The 21,876-nt window shown below is 41.8% G+C and overlaps 1 protein-coding gene across 1 annotated transcript in view; it reads left to right on the plus strand.

The window, feature by feature from the left end:
* Positions 1 to 21,876, plus strand: part of MYO1D (myosin ID) — a 62,846-nt gene that overhangs the window by 10,701 nt on the left and 30,269 nt on the right. The window contains exons 2-4 of the mRNA XM_075177356.1: positions 21,044 to 21,252; positions 21,448 to 21,541; positions 21,674 to 21,839. Coding sequence (XP_075033457.1) covers positions 21,044 to 21,252; positions 21,448 to 21,541; positions 21,674 to 21,839 — 469 coding nt within the window. The remainder of the gene's footprint in view (positions 1 to 21,043; positions 21,253 to 21,447; positions 21,542 to 21,673; positions 21,840 to 21,876) is intronic.

Below are 21,876 nucleotides of genomic sequence, written 5' to 3' on the forward strand. Positions count from 1 at the left end.
GCGGGTTTGAAAAGTGGAGATGTTGCCTATAGCAACCAATCAGATTCTAGCTATCATTTTGTATAGTGTACTGAATAAATGAAAGCTAGAATCTGATTGGATTTTCAAACTCGCCGGAAAACTCTCAACTTGATACATTTACCCCATAATGGGGACATGCGTACTGTCGATATCCAGGATCTGGCTTTTCTGAGATCCTGAATGGTTCTCTTGTCATTGTGTCCTGGACCCCCTTGTTGACTATTTGGATTTAATGTTGGATGGAGTTTGGTTTAAAACCCATCTCTTTTTTTAGATAACACTATTGACACTAATGCACCCTCACAGCTATCTCAATCTCCACTCTAAGGCGCACTCGCTCCTCTTGTTCTACTTAGAATGTAAGCTCTCTAATGAGCAGGGTCCTTCATAACCTTTGTTTTCATGTCTGCATTTGTTTTGTCTACCTTGTATGTCCCTGTTTTATGTATGTCCTGTTTTCCCTACAGTAAGGTGCTGCGGAGCACTGTGGCGTCTTACATATCTACGATAATAATAATATCTTTCCTCTTGAAATGTTGCACAATAACGGCTGTGGCTACATAATTTTGCAATGTAGTTATTGTTCTGGGGTAACTGTCCTCATGGCGTTGGTTAGGTGCATACATGATCTGTAATCAAGAGAGGGGTATAAAAAAATATTGCAAAGGCAAAATGTGGCACAACAAGGAGCTTCAGGAATTTCTACCAGGGTCTGGTCACTCCCTGCATTTGACAATTCCCAAATTGTGCGCTGCAACTCCCTGGGGTGTTGCGGCGATCTCACAGGGGTGCCGCGGCCAGGGCCAGTGGGGGACTACTTGGTAATTATTTTGGCCTTGAAAAAAATTATGGAGACCCAAAGGGTGCCTCGAACGAGAAAAAAATTGGGATCCACTGGGGTATGGGGTAGGGTGGCAAGGAAAGCAATAACACCCAAACCATGCAGGATGAGACCAAGGTTGAATATTTTGGCTTTAATTCTAAAAGATATATTTGGTGTAAAGACAACATAACCTAAACAACACCATACCAACTGTGAAGTATGGTGATGAACGCATCATGATTTGGGGATGCTTCTCTTCAACTGGGACGGAGACTTTAGTCCAGGCCTGTCCAACCTGCGGCCCTCCAGATGTTTGTGAAACTACAAGTCCCAGCATTCCCTTCCAGCTATCAACTGGTTGTCTACCAGCAAAGCATGCTGGGACTTGTAGTTTCACAACACCTGGAGGGCCGCAGGTTGGACAGGCCTGCTTTAGTCAGAATAGAGGACATAATGAATAGACCATGGCCTTATCTGTGAGGAGTTTGTATGTTCTCCCCGTGTTTGCGTGGGTTTCCTCCGGGTGCTCCGGTTTCCTCCCACACTCCAAAAACATACTGGTAGGTTAATTGGCTGCTATCAAATTGACCCTAGTGTGTGTTGTGTGTTGTGTGTTGTGTGTTGTGTGTTGTGTGTTGTGTGTTGTGTGTTGTGTGTGTGTCTGTGTGAGTGTGTATGTATGTTAGGTAATTTAGACTAAGCTCCAATGGGGCAGGGACTGATGTGAGTTCTCTGTACAGCGCTGCGGAATTAGTGGCGCTATATAAATAAATAAAGGATGCTGATGGCTCCAAATATCAAGAAACTTGCTGTCCTCTGTCAGAAAGGCGAAGATGAAAAGAAATTTCACCTTCCAACATAATGATCCAAAGCACATATCCAAGCCAACCAAAGAATAGCTTCAGAAAAGTAAATCAAAGTCTTGCAATGGCGCTGTCAGAGCCCAGACCTCAATCCCATAGAAGACCTGTGGAATAACCTAGAGAGGGCTGTGCTCAGGAGATCTCCTGCCAATTAGATGGACCTTAAACTTTGTTGCAGACAGGGCCGGATTAACCCGAGGTTTAACTGGGCTATAGCCCAGGGGCCTCGGGCATCCAGGGGGCCCTTCAAACTCCTCAGCAGCATTATTGATCGGTCGGGGGCGGGGGCGCCCCCAGCCCGATCAATGCTGCTGAGTACTGTCAGTGCAGTCCTCCGTCCCGGCGCGCTGTAGTCTGCTTACTGAGGATATCTCGCGAGAGTTCATGAACTCTCGCGAGATCTCCTCAGTAAGGAGCTTACAGCGCGCCGGGACGGAGGACTGCACTGACAGGTAAGTGTTTGGGGGGGGTCCTCGCGGGGGGGGCGGCGGACGGCTCACATTGGGGGCCTCGCGGGGAATGGAGGGCCCCTTAGCCCAGGGGTCTGCATTCCCTTAATCCGGCCCTGGTTGCAGGGAAGAGTGGGATAGAATTGCAAAGTCCTGGTGGGCGAAGTTGATAGAGATTTATTCAAAAAGACCCACTGCTGTAAAAAAGTAAAAGATGTATTAGTTTAGGGGTCTGCACGATTTTACAACCAGGGTTTTGTAGTTATTTTCCATTTCACTTTTTCCAAAAAATTGTCTGTTTTTCACTTGAATTTGTTGGCTGCAAGGTCAAATTAAAGGTGGGAAAATGTCAGACATCAGGCTTTACATCATAAACACCTACAATTTCAACAAGGGTGTGTAGACTTATATCCACTGTCCCTATATACATAGCTTTATAATTCTCGTTTCCTTATGTGCTCTTCAGACATGTATTTGTTTAATTAGGCAGTTATTCGGTTGTATCGCCCTGGGATACAACACAGTTCTTTTTTTACATTGCATAAAATGCTATTCAGAGAGCCTCTTTGTGTCTTATCCCAGTGCAACAACAATATATAACCCTATCTCATGGTATGACTACATGTCTGAAAAGTCCAGGGGGAAGTTGTAAAGGGTGCTGGTGTGTAAAAGTCAATAAATAAAGTCCAGTAAAGTTAGAACACTTTCTTAAAATACCATTTCACTATCAAGTGACAATGCGTGCAGAACTTTCCAGCGACGCATGTGAAGTCTGCAGTGAAACAAAATGGCCGCATTCTCTTTCTGGCCTGGTCTTTGAGTTCATTTGTTCAGGGTCTGTGTTAGTGATCAATTCTAGTTAATGGGGGATGGATGCAGATTGAAATATATTTATAGTTTTCACTGAGACCAAAGTCCACCCTCTTCACCATTCATCTGGTGTGCACCTTCTCTGCATGCCTTGTTTATTACTGCAATAAAAGGATTACAACACTGTTCCTATGTGGCATTAACCCTCCCTGCAGCGTCCATTGACTGCTGACAGAAGTAGCTTTGGTATACGGGCAACATGGCTCCTGTACAGTCACTTCTTGGTTTTTTTAGCACTATCCTCTATGATTTTGTATACTGTGTACACAGCTTTATAGCATGACAATAGCTTTTGACAGGAATACAAAGGAAGCGTGTCAAGCTTTTGTGAGCGCACTTCTTACAGCCTTTTGTGAAGGTTTTTACACTTGCATCTCGGCATCATTGTTTCTCAGTGCACATTGTGAGAAAGTGGCGTGACACTTTTTCTTTTAAAGAGACACTAGTGTCATACTAAACGTGGATCCGTTTCCTACAATCCCCGGAGGCAACTATTTCTGTGGAATGAACCAGTTAGACATAATGCACAAGTTCCCTGTAAATGGACAGAGTGACATCACAAGTTCCAAGGGATTTTAAAGGCATCGCTCACATGAATATTGATTACGCTCACATCATGGTTACCTCTATGTGTGACTGGTTCAAGTTACAAGTTAAGCCTTCATATTACTTTTAAATATCTTTCAGTGACCATTTTGTAAACCTTCAATAGTTATATATCCTGAGCTGGTCTTTGTCTAAGGTGTTTCAGTATCATAGAGATTAGGGCTAGGAGGGAGATTTGAAGTCTCTGCGATTTAAATCTCATAAAATGAATCACTTGTGCAGCAAGGTCCATAGGAAACAATGAGTCAATGATCTTTGTTATGAGCGTAATCATTTGAGATTTGCCCTACTAAAAAAAAGTTTATATTTTTTCAATAGTGATTGATTTCCTACATGTTTAAAGAAATGCATAAATGATGATTCAAATCAGCATTGACACTAACAAACAGAGAAGGTCTGTGATATTAAAATCTGCTACAAATATTATAGATGCCTGGTAGGCAGGTCCACAGTTGGGTCTGGGTTTCGTCATTGTGAGTGAATACACCCTCAATTGCTAATTCTGCACCACATTTGTTCATACACTTCCATCCAGCAACCTCCCCCATGTAATATTTTTGTATTGAAAATGCCATTATCATATACGGGGGGTGATTGTTTTTATTCATTAAGATGCCTATTATACTGTACCTTTGGCCAGGCCTACTAAGAGCTTGCCGTATAATGGATGATGATGTGATCTGCAGTTACAAGTGCTAGGAGTTTGGACTTGCATCTTCCACCCCAGATACCATGAGCTTTATAGCTCTATGCAATCATTGTTTGTTTATGGTGCTGTCTTATATTATGACCGCACACTTAGCCTGCAATTAGCTGCATACTAAAATAGAGAGGGGTAACTATGCACCAGGACGGGTGTGTCCCAGTAACGCTCTCTTCTCCAGGCTGGGAAATAACACATTGCAGGTCTCCAACAAAGACCAGATGGCTCAGCGTTTACTATTGAAAGTTCAGCAAATCAAAGTACCAGCAGTTCCCAAAACCGTTTAGATAACCATTATTCTGTGATCATGTTCTAAAATATTTATTCAACCCTGATTGTCTCTCTGTCTGTCTTTTATATATGGTGTTAACACGGTGGCCTGAGCTAGGGACGAGGTGAACTGAGAAAATCACATGCTTTTATGCAACTAGAGATCTGTGTTGGAGGGTTAACAGAAGAGGCAGCTGCCTATGGGTGTTTATTTGCTGGTGTTTCTTACTGAATAGAGACCAGTGATGGATCTTGGGCTAGAAGAAGAGGCAGTTGCTTAAGGTTCAGGGATATTTAGTTGCTGTTTTCTATTACTGAATTGAGGCCAGTGTTGGAGCTAGCGTTAGCAGTAGAATCTGCTGTTTAGGGTTGGGGGATGAATGAGAGAGAGAATTGGTCCTGTTACAATATAGTACAGGGTCTTACTAAGTTAAGCTGGGTACACACTACAGAAATTTCCACCAGCTTTTTATGCCGAGCGATTTTTACATGCGATCGATGTTCCGATCGCTCGGTCCATGGACTGCATACACACTAGCCTTGTTTAGGACGATAAAGGGAAGAGCGGACGTCCCTTTAGCGACTTTTTACAGCCATGTTATCGTGAGCAATGACTGTAATTTCGTACTCACTGTTGTGGATCGGTCGGAAGTTTATACACACTACACAGCGGAAACGAGATTGGAACGAAAATATTAAACGGTACGACCAACCAAATGAGGCGACAATCGTCCATTTGGGCAGACTTTCGACCATCGTGTCACTGCACACACTGACCCGACTTTTGAACGAGCGGTCGTATGTCGGCTGATTGAGCCTATTATTGGACGAAAACTGTGTAGTGTGTACCTAGCTTTAGCATGCGATGAAGGCCCTCTTATTGTAAAGCACTGTGTAAATAGAATTTTTAGATTTAATAATAACACATTTTGGTATATATTCCCTTACATATGTTTAATGCAAATGATAAATGTACAGTATAATACTGTCTCTATAAACTCCATGCCGGAAGTTTATACAAAACATTCACAGCTGTATTTGGAAAGTACAACCACCTGTTGGTAACATATAGACTCCTGTGTAAGAAGCTGAGAATCTCCTATAACGCTGGATGGGTTCTATTCCAACAGATAGGATAATGAAAAATAAGTTAGATCTCCGGGTAGTTATTACAGTGGTGTTTGCAAAGATTTCATTGAGATAAACTGGCTCCATGCAGTAGCCCCTTGAGATATTAAGGTGTACATATCACCTACTGACAGTGGAGCCTGCCAGTGTGTGGGTTTAAGCAATAGTCAACATGTGAATTCACCAGCTGGAGTAGTGATATAATTAATTTGTCTACCATGCAGTTTTTTTCTTTACTTGTTTATATATATATTTTTTTTATTTAAACATCTGACTTCTCATTTTCTATCCCAATATTACCCTACCCACCCTTCCTAACTCCCAGAAGATGGGTGGGTTCGGTAGGTTTGCCTCCTCGTGTACACGCTGCTGCTTGCCCCCCTTTCTTCCCTTCTCTTTCCTTGCCCACCTATACTGGGCTACCAAAGTCCTACTTGTTCCAATCTCGCAGTTCTCCACCTAAAGCAGCGAGACGTCTCCTCTTAGCCTGTTTGCAATGGGAGCGAGAGTCCTGTCAGGCTCCCTGCTGTTGTCATTACCCACCGACTGACTGTTGTCACCTGCTGTATGGGAGAACTCCTCACAAGAGTGAACATACCCTGGTTGCTAGGACACTTGTGAAGTTGTTGTTTATGAGATTGCAGCCTATCCTCTTTCTGTAGCGGGTTGCTATGTTACAGTGGAGGTGCAGATAGAGAATGTCAGACTGTGCATTAGCAGAGTCATGGACAGGGGCAGGGCCGTAACTAGGGCTGTGCGACAGGGGCGACCGCCCAGGGCGCAACACTGAAGGGGGGCGCAATTTAGGAATTTTTTAGGTTAATTTGGTTAAAAGTGAGGGCTAGGGGGGCGGCATTTGTCTTTCTCGCCCAGGGCACTAGAATTCTAAGTTACGGCTCTGGACAGGGGTATTGTCACAGTAGGTCAAATCACTGTAGTCTCAGCTTGTTGACTTGTATAAGATCCCCAAGAAAATGGCCACCGAGTTGGTGTCTTTCAGGAATTTGCACAAAAATGACATGTCTGAACAAGAATATATTACCCTTGTTACCCCCCCCCCCCTAAAATCTATGCAGTTTAGCTAATAAATCAAGAATTGATTTTACCTTATAATCAAAGAATGCCTGGACAATTCATCACTTATTAAGAATTTTGGCTTTATAAATAAGAAACCGGATCTGAACACGAGTTGAGGTTTAAAACACGTCGTGTAAACATTTCAAAAGTGCACATACTGCTTCCAGCACTCAAAAAGAATGTGGCCAAATTAGCTTAAAAACAAGTGTCGCCACATATTTGCACTTCTGTCTGTTGCTTTTAGTTCTAGAGGTCCTCCCTAGTAAAGAACAAGAATGTTTTCCCAGGAGTTTGGTGGGGGTACCTCTCCTTGTACTCCATCCTTTTCCTTACAATTGTCGGAAGACGCCCAGCAGGTTCCCACTATTTTCGAAGCCGTTCAGATACTGGAGGATAAGAAACTCTGAGTAAACTACAAGTGACTGTCAACAGTGAGCGCACACCTACAGCGGCACCTGATTGGATCGCTGTGACCCATGTTTAATGAGGTGACGTTTTTAGACCACATTCCTTGTTAACCGTTTTATTCATACCCGGTGGCTCCAACTGTACAGTCCTTGCAGGGCTACCAAAATGGCAGCAATTGTTTTGCTCCCAGCAGCAAGGGAATAAACATATTGCCAAGTGAGTGTAACCCATCAATCTTCTAACCAGGGGGAATAATTTTTTTTTAAGTGAAATTCTTCTTTAAATACTCCCTATATGTGCTTCTAGCTCAGTGTTGGGCCACCTGGTCTCTATCAAAAGGATTGAATACCCTTTAAGAAAGGTGCTCAAGCAATTAAAAAAGTAAGTGGTCACCAGGAATCTGGGGTGCAAAATAATACACCAATATAACTAGTAAACAAAAAAGGAAAATTGTATAATTTTACCTACACATCTATATACTATTTATAAATGAATTGCTCATCAGAAAACCAGAGTTGACTACATTAATATATTAAATGCATATAAAAGGCCATTAAATTTCCACGTTCAACTAGATGAGTCAATTGTACCACAATAAGTATGATATCATAAGGTTAACAACTATTGCTACTCAAATGTAATTGGATCAAATAACATGCACAGATCTAGTAAAGTAAATAATGTTTATAGCAATAAACGGTGGTCAATGAATTGCAAGCTGCCATGTCATATCTCCAATATAGGGCTGTAAAAGTACACCTTCCAGTATGTGCAGACTGTTCCTATGCCTCCCAACTTTGCCCCTGTAGAAATCATGAAGATAATAGGTGAGGGCAGTGCTGGTAGGTCTGGATTCACTATACGATTTATTCTCCGATTTCTTCATATAAGAAATCCCTCCTAAAGTAAGCAAATTTTAGTAATGTGATGAAGGCGGTTATCCTGGTCAAATGGAAATCTGCTATTCCTCCATCAAAATATTATATGTTAATTGAGGATTTTTCATGGCCGCACTAGACAGATATGCAGAGGTCACCGCTACCTGGTTTAATTGAATAACCATAAGATTCGGACGCATATCAAAATGATCTTATTTAGATGTATCATGAACATCAGCACAGGACACTCCTGCCCTTTACCCCTCCTGCATTTCATCATCATCATCATCATTTATTTATATAGCGCCACTAATTCCGCAGTGCTGTACAGAGAACTCATTCACATCAGTCCCTGCCCCATTGGAGCTTACAGTCTAAATTCCCTAATATAGACACACACACACACACACACACACACACACACGTGTCAATTTTGATAGCAGCCAATTAACCTACCAGTATGTTTTTGGAGTGTGGGATTAAACAGGAGCACCCGAAGGAAACCCACGCACACACAGGAACATACAAACTCCACACAGATAAGGCCATGGTCGGGAATTGAACTCATGATCCCAGTGCTGTGAGGCAGAAGTGCTAACCACTAGGCCACTGTGCTGCATTTCCTCTCCTTTTCCATCTCCCTTTTTTTCAGTTCTCCCTTAGTTTTCTTTTGTTTCCTTTTTATAAAAATGTTAAAGACGATAAGTTTGAATTGTCTATCTTACAATTTTTATCAAAAGGTATGCATCAAGTATGCAACCAGCTGATGCATCCATATAACATATGTAATTTCCTAATGTTAGAGTGAGCACAGTGCAGTCACAGCAGTCTATGGAACAGGCCAGTTCATGGATAATTATGTCTTCTCACCAGATTTTCCACCCCTGTTGTGGTGGGACTGAGAGCTGGTTGTGAGGTCTCTGACAACTACATACCCCACAACTGTGCTGATGTGAGTAGGACAGTCCCCATTTGAGGGCTCTGTCTTCCCTATCAGGGCAGCTTTGTCCCGCTCAGTAGGATTTTGGGAGGTATGTCTGTGCACTGCTGCTCTGCATGGTAGTGCAGTGGTGAACGGGTGCTGTGGGCATCGGTGGTAAAGGGGTTTGGAGGGAGTGGGACAGCCTAGTGCTTCAAAAGTGCCAGGACATCGCGCCGTCACCACACCTGCAGTACCTATGCTACCTACCCAAATAATGTAATTTCCTCCCATGTAGCCACAACTCTTATAATGTTTCCTATTTCTGCTCATGTAGCTCATTTTTTAATGCATTTTTCCATAGGCAAGAAACAGACAGTTCGCGCTCATGCGGTTCTTGAAAAAGGGGGAGTAACATGAACTGTTTTGGTAGTGTTCCATGATAAAATGCATAGTCCCATACAAATAACTTATTTCATTTAGGAAGTGTTCTGCTCACGTGTTATCATACAGTCCCGCATATTCTAAGCACAATTGTCCAGAGCAGAAGTACGGTGGTCACTATATGAGACCATTTAAAGTGTACCTGTCACCTACTTACAGTGGTTGCAGCTATTTTGTGGACTAAAGGGATATTTATGAGATTGCAGCCTGGCTAGAAACCAGCAGCTGGTGACATCATTGAGTGATGTCACTAATTCCTAATAAACTGGTTGGTAGAACATTGGTTCAGCAAATACAATATATGTGTGCAGGTGACGATATACTTTACTAATCTAATCCATTATATTGGTTGGAATGATACTGATCCTACTAGATAATGTTTCCATGGTAACAACTTCACTTTAAACTGGCAAAGCAGTTAACCCTGCGGCTGCTCCTCTGAAGTAGTTAAAACCTTACTGCCAAAATGCTGTGCAGGAATTCTAGTCTCTTATGTTTTCCCCCCTGTGGAATAAGCCAACTACACCACAAAAATGTCACTTCTAACTAGAAACACATTGCAGGATCAGAGAGGCTGGGTGGAGATGTGCACGTGGATTTACATAAATAGATTTACACTTTTATGAAAATAGGAAGATTCTGGACTTGTTGTTTGTTATTTAAACCTTTTTTTATTTCCATTTTGTTTAATAATTTTATGTTATAAGAGCTAAGGACATGCTGTTTGTTAAGACTTATTGATGACCCCAATTGTAAAGCACTACGGAATATGTTGGCGCTATATAAATAAATGATGATGATGATCGGCAGAGTTGCTTCATATTGTTGTGTGGAGATCATTTTAAGAGTTGTCCATACCTCCCAACATTTACATTTTTGCATTCTGGTCTAAGTGTGCTGCCAATCAGTAGCAACGCGTGTACGTGAGGGGCATGGTCCTACTACATCAGAGGTGTGGTATTTCCCACAGGGATGTGTCCAGTGCTTGTGAAGCACTGGATTGCCCCCCCCCCCCCAATGTCCCTTCAATGCCGCACACACCTGAAGCTCGTGCGCACAGCCTTTAAAGGAGCAGCCAGCAACTGGACACGTAACGTGGAACCAGGACAAAAGTCCTGGTCCATGGGACATCCCCTCAAATTTGGGCTTTGCTGTCATGCCCAAATGGTGACAGATGGGAGGTATGGTGCATAATACAAGATACTGTGCAGTATGTTTAAATGTACATGGTCTGAGACATTAGGCAACATTTAGAGTTCGGAGCAAATCCAGTAAAGGGTGCAAAAAATGGTGTCAAAATTTGCACCTTGGCAAACCACTGTGATTTTAAAGTTGAACTAGGATGCATCCTCTCCTGACTCTAAATCTGTCTGTACCTTTTACGTTCCCCTTCCCCCCCAATCATTCCTGCAATGCAACATAGTTTTGCTAAGGTGCAAAATGTCACCTTCTGGCTGTATATACTTTTTATTCTAAATGAGGCCCATTATGTGCTAAGCTGGTATTTCACAATGGGAGTTAAAAGTACACATTGTGAAATGGTTATATAGAGTCAGATACAAAACACCCATTTATTGTTATTGAATTATGACTCCACATGCATGACCTTAGGCAGGGAAGCCATATGCCCGTCAATTTAAAAAACTCTATTATAAAAGCACTTGTAATAAAGACACGACTATGCAGTGGAGATAATATGGTAACAGCCTTTTATTTATTTTCATCGCACCCTTAAGGGGCGTACTTGGCGTCTGTGTGCCCCCAAAGTCCATGTAAAACCTGTGACTATCCAACTGGCCACCTTACCCTCTGTCCCGTTGACCACCATAATCCACGGTGTAATAACCCATTCCTTGCCTTCTGGACTGCTGCCTAGTTGGTTCTCGGAGTCTCCCCAAACTGATGTACAGCCAATGAGCTCCTTGCTCTTTAACCACAACACAGGCTGTGACAAAATCAACAAGTACAAATAAGAATATCTCATTGTATATTGTCATATGTACAATAAACCCATTTGTCCATCTTGATTTAAGTTGTTTATATCTTTGTTTTCCTTATTGTTTATTACATTTCATTTCTCATTTTTTTCTTAAAAAAAAATAAAATTAAAATAATTGAACAAGTCCACATAAACTTGTATATTCTAACATTCCCCCTACTTGTTACAATCTCACAGTTCCTCCACCTGAACCAGTGAGACATCCCCTCTTCCCCTGTCGCAACGGGAACGGGACCTGTGTCATGAGCCGCCGGGTAACTAATATCGGCTGATGTATAGGAAAACTGCAATTCCCCATGTGTACTCCAGCGGGTATATTTACTAAATTGCGGGTTTGAAAAAGTGGAGATGTTGCCTACAGCAACCAATCAGAATCTAGCTTTCATTTCTTATTTCATTCTACAAAATGACAGATAGAATCTGATTGGTTGCTATAGGTAACATCTCCACATTTTCAAACCTGCAGTTTAGTAAATATACCCCCAGGTGTGAACATACCTTGGTTGCTAGGACATTTGTGAAGGTCTTGTTCACGAGCAGTATAAGAACTTAATATTACCTTAGCATTCAGCACTATAGGAAGGCGTAACTAATGGGCTAAGAGTAATTACTGGGACAGGTAATATTTAGGGCTGTCAGAAAGTTTAAAGGGACAGTTTAAGGAGATACAGCAGGGCAGTACTATTTATTCTTGCCAGCACCAGATGCTAGTGGAAGTGGTTAATATATCCTGTAAAGATTACCTGTCAACTAAATTTTAAGTGTATATAAGCAACAGAAAAGGGAAGGACCCATTCCTCATTTGTCAAAGGAATTGCCTATCTTAAATGTCACCTATATACAATGGAGGTGGCTACTTTTTGAGCTGAACCAGTATTGACCGATGGGGGGGGGGGAGGGGGTTCAAGTAGAGAGATCCTACTATGACCCCTCTTTATAGCAACAGTGACACCTGGGATTGTATGAAGGCAGTGCAGGTTACTGTCACAGTCAAGGTAAGATTGTCAATAGTGGTTTAAGAATTAGAGGGATATTCTATTATAATAATCATTTTCAGGCCTGAGCAGCCTACAACATTACAGTTGTTTTGGATATACAACTCTGCATTCTCAAATTATTATTATTATTATTATTATTATTATTATGTTATTTATTCGTTTATAAATCCTGTTTTGAGTTGTAGTGTAACAACAATTGTAGAGTGTATATGTAATTCATGAAAGCTCCAAAAGGAGTTCTTAAGCCAGCCACACAAGTGCCGTTCCTGGCGCTAGGGTTGAGTGGCATGATCATTTGCTGGCGTCATGTGGTCTATAAGCGCAGTCTGACGATTATGGCACTTACAAGTTGATTGGGGTCCCCTGCAGTCATCTTTCCACTGCACTCATGAACATTTATGAACATGTCTGATAGTGACCCAGTAATTTCAATAGGATCATTCTCTGACATTAGGGTCATGTTTGGACCATACACACTGCAATATTACCCCAATTTTCTCATATATTATACTGCAGTGTGTGCGACCAGCATTACAAAAGGAAGGTGTATAAATGTATCTATAGAAGTGATATGGAATTATGCAAGTATATTAGGATATACTTGGGAAGAGGGCATATAGCTTTGTGTAAGATTTTGTTAATATACATATAATTATTTAGCATCCTAGCTGTGTATTTTTACTAGTGTTGAATGGCGTCATTTGCAATGGTTTAAGAGTTTTTGTTGTTATGGGAATCTCCATATCTGTAAATCCTTTCCTGTTGAAGGATTGATACATAGCACATGCCTGATGCTAGAACAGCCTCTCCAAGGATTAGACTGGTGTCTGGGGAGAGTGGGCAGGGTACGACTCTTGTCTGGTCTTGCCACAGTGGAAAGAAGTTTCTAATAAACACTGACTGTGACAACCCAGAGACGTCACCATGTATCCAAGGTGTTTCGAAAGGCTTAATACGGTCAAATTTGTGTTTTAATAAAAGCTCTTGACATATAATCAAAGGATTTCATTTGTTAAAGTGCAGGGTAAATACATTCAATAAAAGGTGAAACACTGACAAACTACATTGTATGAACAACAGATTATATTATATTTCACTGTGTTCACACAATCTGAAATGTTTAATATACAGGCCAGCTCAGCTCTTTGGATAATATAATATAATGTTAATGTGCCTTTACATAATTAGGAATTAATATAAATATGACTTCATGGGCTAGATTTACTAAGCTGCGGGTTTGAAAAAGTGGGGATGTTGCCTATAGCAACCAATCAGATTCTAGCTTTCATTTATTTAGTACCTTCTACAAAATGAAAGCTAGAATCTGATTGGTTGCTATAGGCAACATCCCCACTTTTTCAAACCCGCAGCTTAGTAAATCTAGCCCCATGTGTCTTTGTCACAGAGTAAGCTGTTCAAATATGTACCAGAAAATTAAACTATATTTGACCCATTATTGATATTGATACAAGTCTTGAGTGTTTGAAATATATATATTTTTTTTCTTGTTCAATGGAATGAAAGCAATATACTATGATTAAAATAAAGGGCCTTTTTATTCTAGGATATAAAATCGCTTCAATCACACAGGGTTTAAAAAACCCCAAATACATTTATCACAATGTGGGAAAGCCCTTACCAATGAGGTCATGAAATAATTTAGTCTGTTTGTAGATCCGCTACACATATTGTTGTATACAGTATGTCACAGATTAGTGGGAATAGTGAGTGTGGTTTGGAGAATACTGGCCCGTTTTAGGTGGGTCCATCAAGAGTGCTTACTTTATTTACAGTCAATATTGACAATTATACAGAGGAACCATCATCATCATCATCATCATCATCATCATTTATTTATATAGCGCCAACATATTTCGTAGCGCTTTACAATTGGGGACAAACGTAATAAACTAATAAACAAACTGGGTAAAACAGACAAAGAGGTGAGAAGGCCCTGCTCGCAAGCTTACAATCTATAACCAGATGTACCTTTTTAAGTGTAAGTTCACATTGACCAGGGGAGGGTTGGTAAATTTTAGACCGGGGGCAATGCTCAACTCTGCTGCCTATTTGGAACATTTTAAAGAAAAAAAATGAACATTGTCCAGTGACCCAGCCCAAGATAGCCCTCTATGGGACCGACCTGGGGGGCAGATTGCCCCCCAGCCCAGCCTGCCCCTGACTTTGCCTTATTTTAAGAGGTAAACATACCAAATGTAACCCCTGTCCCATCTATAAATGTGTTCTAGATATACTCGAACACTATATAACTGTGTTTAGTCTACAGATGGCACCCACAGTCACGCCATTTGTACTGAGTACTGCAGAGTTGTCTCTCTGTTTAAGCTCCATGATGTGTTTGTGACTTGTCTGTAGGGGACTTATCATGTAATAACTAGTGTGTGTCTTAGCAGGGCTGCTACATCTTTTACCTGATCCCTATGACTGTGCCACTAAGACATGTGAATGCCCAGCCTATTAGATCACACACTGGCACAACGTGCCCCCACGCTGCACACTCATTCCTCATCCTGGGAGGAGAAGGGTAAACGGGAGCTGTTTTGAAATCAGTAGAGAATGACTTCTCCCCCTGCCACACCCAGAACAGGATGGGAGAGTCTCTAAACATAGCCGTGTACAACATTTCCTGAACAATAAGGTATATCATCATAAACCTGTACATTTAACCCTACATCACAACCTGACTAGTAAAGTAAAGGGGATGCATAAACTAGCATTGTACTCTGGCTCTCAGGAGGTCACCGACATGTAAATTGATGGAGTGTCCAGAGAACCATAAGACTTCATTTATTTTGGGACCAGTTATGCAACTTGTGATGGCGTCATTGGGAGATTTTTGTGAACGTGCACAGAAATTGGCAATCGCTGCAGTCATTAGGCTTTACAAGCCTTGCAAATACACAGTAGTAAATGATGGAACCAATATTTTAATAAATCATACGGTATTTTCAGAGTACAGATGGGCTGATTATTTTTCTCTAGTCGCAATCCCAGAATGTCACTGGCAAGCCATTGTGCATCCATGCACACGAATTGTGTATTGTATACAAATGTACTCTCATGTAAATAAAATATTAAAACTGAAATATATGGAACTTGAGTGAAACATGTTACATTTCTCCTCATGATGCAATGAGTGTAATATTACTGAACTCTGCTTCCATTGTGGACTAAACAATATTTATGTGAATGTAGCGTATTAATTCACTATTAACTCATGATGATATGAGGCATGAGGTACAGTGTATAAACAGACTCTTTGTGAGGCATACCAATATCAATGAGAATTCAGCCATTGTAGAAACTGTGGCATAAATGAGACATTTTGTAGACGACAAGTGCACTTTAAATTGTTAACAGGAAAACTGGTATTGTGTACTAAGGAAATGTTGGTTTAATGGGAGGGTGGGCCAAAGAGACACCGGTAGTCTGTGTGTAGCCATACGATCATGCTCAAATTTATTGTATTGTAAACATAAAAGATTACGTGCCACAGACAGAATTATACAGTTCAACATTGTATGTGCTGATTGTTATTGACCCCCTCTGTATCCTTTATGGAGATATTCCAGACCTTGTAGAGTACAAATGAAATAACACTGCTAGTATATCTGTGGTCAGCTCATTGTCATGGCGTCGTTTTCTGTTACATTACACTATTATAACTTTCATTCATCACAAACCCCTGTCTTCTGTGCTTTCATGAAAACACAACAGTTACATGATGTTCCTTCCACAGTTACATCAATATACTGAAATTCACAGAAAAAAACTTCCTGATTAAAATGCCTTATTGGTGTTGGTTTAACTTCAGACATCAGTGAGGTATTCCCATTCCCCTTGCTGTTGCTGTACAAGTGTCCTATCAGAGCTAGCCCTATATCAGGGTCATTTTCATGGAGGCCAGAGAAATGTGTGACTGACCCTTTAACACATTGACTGTTACTGTCAATAGTTCACTTTCCTCTCTGCCTCCACCCTCCCGCTGGCACTGTGCCTCTCTTTGGATGTGCTCCCGCTGACTTTGAGGTATAAAGAGGCATTATATAAAATTTGGGAAAGGAAGTGCAACCTATTTATAGCTTGTGCCTCAAATCCATTTACAGCTTTTCTCTGCTTAACCCCTGAACAGCTCTGAGGTTTAGAAACATCTGTATTTTCCAGTGAGTATTCCAGCTGCTCACAATACAGAGTTATGGTTCAGTCTTATAAATGCAGGTTTATATTGATTGTATGAAGGATTGTGCGCTCTCTGGCTGCAGCTTAACATTTGTCATTCTGTTATTCTACCAACCAAAATAAAGCACCTTCTATGTTTAACGGGGTAATGGCCACAGGCTCAATAGTTAGTGCTGCATTCATTGAGATTGTTATATACTTCAGATACAATAGATGTCCTCGCCAAGGTACAAGTGTTAGCGCTTAGGCCCAAATAAGCCCAGAAAATAATGTCCAATATATTCAATCTATCGGAGTACTTGCAAGGTCTGGATAATATACACTGAAGACATTCCACACCAGGGCCAGGCTGTATCGGTAGCACCACCGATTAAGACACCCAGTCGAATCTCTTCATCAACATACATCCATTAGATTGAGCTTTTTGTTTTGTATGCTTTTTTGGCAGTATGTAACGCTTCGGTCCCGCAAATAGTACCTGTCTCGTTACTCGCATTTCATTCATCTGGAAACTGCCATGTTCCAGCGTCACACAAACTTCATTCATTCAGCTACATTCAGTTCTGCACAGGTGCAAGTCTATTGCACTTCTGGACCTCCCTCCTCTTGTCATTGGCTGAGCATTCCTGGAGTACTATTTAAACCTCCTGGATTCACCTGTCTGATGCCTGTTCTTCAAGCTCACTTCCTGCAGCTTGTGGTTCTGGTTCCTGTTCTCCTTGTGGTTCTCGGCTATTCCAGCCTTCTCTCTGTTCATGGCCTGTGCTGAACCATCGCTGCTCCAGTACCTATCTCACCATCTCCAGTGCACATCATCGTGACAGCTCCAGTTCTCTCATCGCTACCACTCAGAGCCACTACTACACCTGTGACTCATCAGCTGTTACTATGAGTTACCTCCGCTACTCCAGTCTGCTCTCAGTCTCCCGCTGTATTGACCCATCGCTGTTCCAGTACCTATCTTACCATCTCAACTGTACTTCATCGTGAGAGCTCCAGTTCTCTCACCGCCACCACTCAGAGCCGCTACTACTACTGTTACTCATCGGCTGTTACTACGAGTTACCTTCACCACGTCCGTTTACTCTCAGTCTCCTGCTGTACTGAACTATCGCTGCTCCAGTACTTCTATACCATCTCTGATGTACTTCATCGTGACAGCTCCAGTTCTCTAACCGCTATCACTGTGAGCCGCTACTGCCTTGGTGACTCATTGGCTGTTCTCCCTCAGCTACCTCTGCTTTCCTGTGTGTGCTCAACATAACTCCAGTGCTGTACTCCCGCTGTTCCAGTATCTCTACCAATCACTCCTGGATACACCATTGTGACAGAATCTGCTCTTTCCCTGTTATACCACAGGACACCCGTTCTCCTAGTGCCTCGTTTGTTGCTGCCCATCAGTCTTATCTCTAATGTTCCTATTCCCATACCATATACCTGTGGGTTCTAGTCTCTACCCGCTTCGCCTGGCTCCTCCACACTGTTCTGCTGTTCACCCACTCACAGGACCGCGACCTGCAGTTTTGGTGCAGCTAAGACCATATCTCCTTACTGGGATTCCTGGTGAAAACCACCTGCCTGTTAGACTCCGCGCCTGTGGGTGGGCCAAGCCATGTTCAGCAGAGCCTAGGGATCTATTTTCCATAAGCCAACCGTGACACAGTATTTATATTGTTTTGCCGAGTGAAGGAAGCTTATTTACATGCAAGAGCTACTAATTTGTATAAGTGCACAAATTAATAACCATGGGAAAACACAAATTTAAATACCTAAAATAAACATACTGGTTATTACATAGCATACACAAGATCAGTATATAAAATCAGTGTATGCAATTTGATTGCAACAACACAAAAATGGTAAATGTTTCTAATGCATAGATCATTGTAATTTTCTATGTATGTTATGTAATAACATAATAACATAAGTCAATTTTGTGTCTTTAAATTTGTGCTTTCCCTTTGTTGTTAATTATGCACATTAGTAGCACATATAATCATGGCATGCAGGCAGCAGTTAGTGGTGGCTGCTCTTTAGATGAGCTATGTGCCTTAGTTCCCGCATAATCTTCTTCCTACAAATATATAAAAAAAGTTTGAAGTCAGTGTGAGATTACATGGTGGTGCCGAGAAGTGTCATCACACCACAACATGGTTGTTTAGAACTTACTGTATGCCATCTCCGTTTACCTGCTGGACCCAGCGGGTTCAACTGTCATTGCTGTTGACATCTGTTCCTCCTTGGTGACCGCAATTGCCACCAAACATGGGGAGCAACTCCTGGCTCTGTTTGCAACGAGTGTGAAACACACTAAGCACACAGCTACACCAGGCTAGCGGATAACCACGAAAGTGCCCAAGCAGCAGCAAAGCAACAGCCTCCTCCAGAACCACAAGAGAATGGAGGTTCAGTTAAGATAAATGTTGAAGGACAGTTATTGCTGACTGTTCTGAGATTTCTACCGTAGCTGGTTCGTGTTTTCTGTGTCTAACATCCTCTGTCTCTCCTCGTTCCAACCGTGCCACTCCACTGATAGCTGCACAGAAATGCCATTCACCCGCTTTATTATTGCCAGTTGATAACGTTGCTGCCTTAGAAAATCCGCACATGCATTTCCCAAACCAGCCCAGGGCTCTCTGGAACATGTAGTTCCACGCTCTTCAGTAATCGTAAATAAAGGCAGACTGTTCAAAAGAAAAACCTTATCGGAAATACCCAGGTCCTCGTTTCCATCGTTTTAAATCCGTTGGCCTCTACTTGTCTTCCATCCTAAAGTTATCCCATGGAATACAGATTCTAAATTCTGATAGACAACAAACAACCTGCTCCTAACAGAGCTACAATGCAAGTCAATAAAAAGGAACCTGTGCACAGACAGCCAGTCAGAGTTGCTTGCCTCTGATTGGATGAAGCATGAGAGAACCAATCTGATTGACTAGACCAAACGTGGCGATGTAGTGTGACTGTGGGTGATGAAGAAGTGTTAATGATGGAGTATTGGCACAATAGAGCAGTTGATAATTATTGATGCGTGGGTTAAAGGAAGGATTGGTTATTGATGACCTTGTAGTTTGGAGGATCATTATAATGACACCGTAACAACCATGAGGGAAACAGGATGGCGATAGTGATGATGGGGATATGCTGATAAGGGAAGGGTACAAAGAGGAGGGTGATGAGAGGTGCAGTGAGATGGATAAGGGGATTAAGTTGATGATGCTGAGGGGTGTGAATGAGTTTGAGACATGAGAGGGAATGAACTTGAGGAGGTGGTGAGATGAAGAGGATTGAGGTGTGGATAGTAAAAATGTTAAAAATTCCTCGGCGCCTAAATTTTTAGACCGACTCCTACATTCTAAGAAGGATTGTTGAGCTCTGAATTATGTGTGTGGTACTACATTATCCAGCGGCCCTGGGTACTTGTAAAACAAAGAGCAGCAGAATGCTCTGGCCTCAGTGGTTATGCTGGCACTTGTAGTTCTACCAGTGCTGTGCTAGCATTCCCAAACATACACCCCAACCATCCGATTTAGGCAGAACAGGCCTGATTTGAGGGCGCTGTCCCTCCATCCTGATCGGGACAGCTTAGTCCTGCGGGTGGGAAGTTGGGCAGTATCTCATGTTCACTGCTGTTAGGCATGGCAGAACATGGGCACACTAGCGCTTCAAAAGCACTAGACACGCCCCTGGGGTCTCACTACGCCCCACGTATAGCTGAGGCTATATTTTTTTAAAGAACATATTATCCAAGTCTTGTTGGGTAGGTGTAAAGTCCAATATCTGTATAGTGTGTAAAGGAGTTGTGTTATGTGGCCTCTTCCCCTTTTCATCAGCCCTGACCACACACACACACACACACTCACACTCACTCACACACACTCTTCATTTACACATTTACAATGTTGGGATATATGATAGTCTTATGTCTCTATATAGAGTATAATTAGGTAGGTATAGTGTCTTGTGGCTGTATAGAGTATTATAGAATTGTATGATGATTATGTCAAGTGATCAAGAAAATGTTTGATGGGTGTAACATCCTATGTCTTAAAAGTATACAGCTTTACTTCTTTAATGTATTTATATTGTAAAAGGGCGCCCTCTTTTGGTGGCAAAGCTCGTTACTGTACGTTCAATTACAGTGCTTATTTAACATGTTATGAAAAACAGGCACACACTGCACTTCATGACCAAATATTCATAAGACATCAGCCCATATAATTGCTTCCTCCTGCCTCATCACCAGATTTCTGTTTCTGTCCCTAGCTACTAAAAGCAGTTATGTTTCCAAATGCCAAATATTTGCGGATACCTAATGTACATTGTACTTGCATAAATTGGACTGACTTTTGAACCATATTTTTATTTTTTTGGCCTGTTGGTGCAGATTTGAGAAGGGACGAATATATACCTTTATCGGGGAGGTGGTTGTCTCCATGAATCCCTACAAGAGTCTCTCAATCTATGGGAAGGATACAATAGACCAGTATAAAGGACGGGAACTGTATGAAAGGCCCCCGCATCTGTTCTCCATTGCAGATGCGGCGTACAAGGCCATGAAGAGACGTTCAAAAGACACATGTATAATGATATCAGGTATTATTACATTATTCTTACACCTAATATGACTAATATTTCCTACCATCACCTTTTAAGACTCCCTGTTTCTTAACCCCCCAATCTATCTGCTAACTAACCCAATCGATCTCTGTTAGCCCAACCTCCTGTGATCATCCCTCACTGTAACGTCTGCACTGTCCTTCCATGCAATGATTTTTTTGTGTGTTTCAGGGGAGAGTGGAGCTGGCAAGACTGAAGCCAGTAAATACATAATGCAGTACATAGCCGCCATCACCAATCCCAGCCAGCGAGCTGAGGTAGAGAGGTATGTTATACTATAAAATATCTACCCTATTTGCACTACAGCAAGTAATGAGTTTCTGGTCCAGTTGTTTTGTCCTCCCATTGTGGTGCTTCCTGAGTGGCATAACCCATTGTCCCTCATACACTTATACAGGGTGAAGAATATGCTCCTTAAGTCTAACTGTGTCTTGGAGGCATTTGGAAATGCCAAGACTACCAGAAATGACAACTCCAGCCGGTTTGGAAAATACATGGACATTAACTTTGACTTCAAAGGAGATCCCATTGGAGGGCACATCAGTAATTACCTATTGGAGAAGGTGAGAAACACTGGATAAGAACAGTCAACACTTACCC

Source organism: Mixophyes fleayi, chromosome 6, assembly GCF_038048845.1.
Source record: "Mixophyes fleayi isolate aMixFle1 chromosome 6, aMixFle1.hap1, whole genome shotgun sequence".
Taxonomy (NCBI): domain Eukaryota; kingdom Metazoa; phylum Chordata; class Amphibia; order Anura; family Limnodynastidae; genus Mixophyes; species Mixophyes fleayi.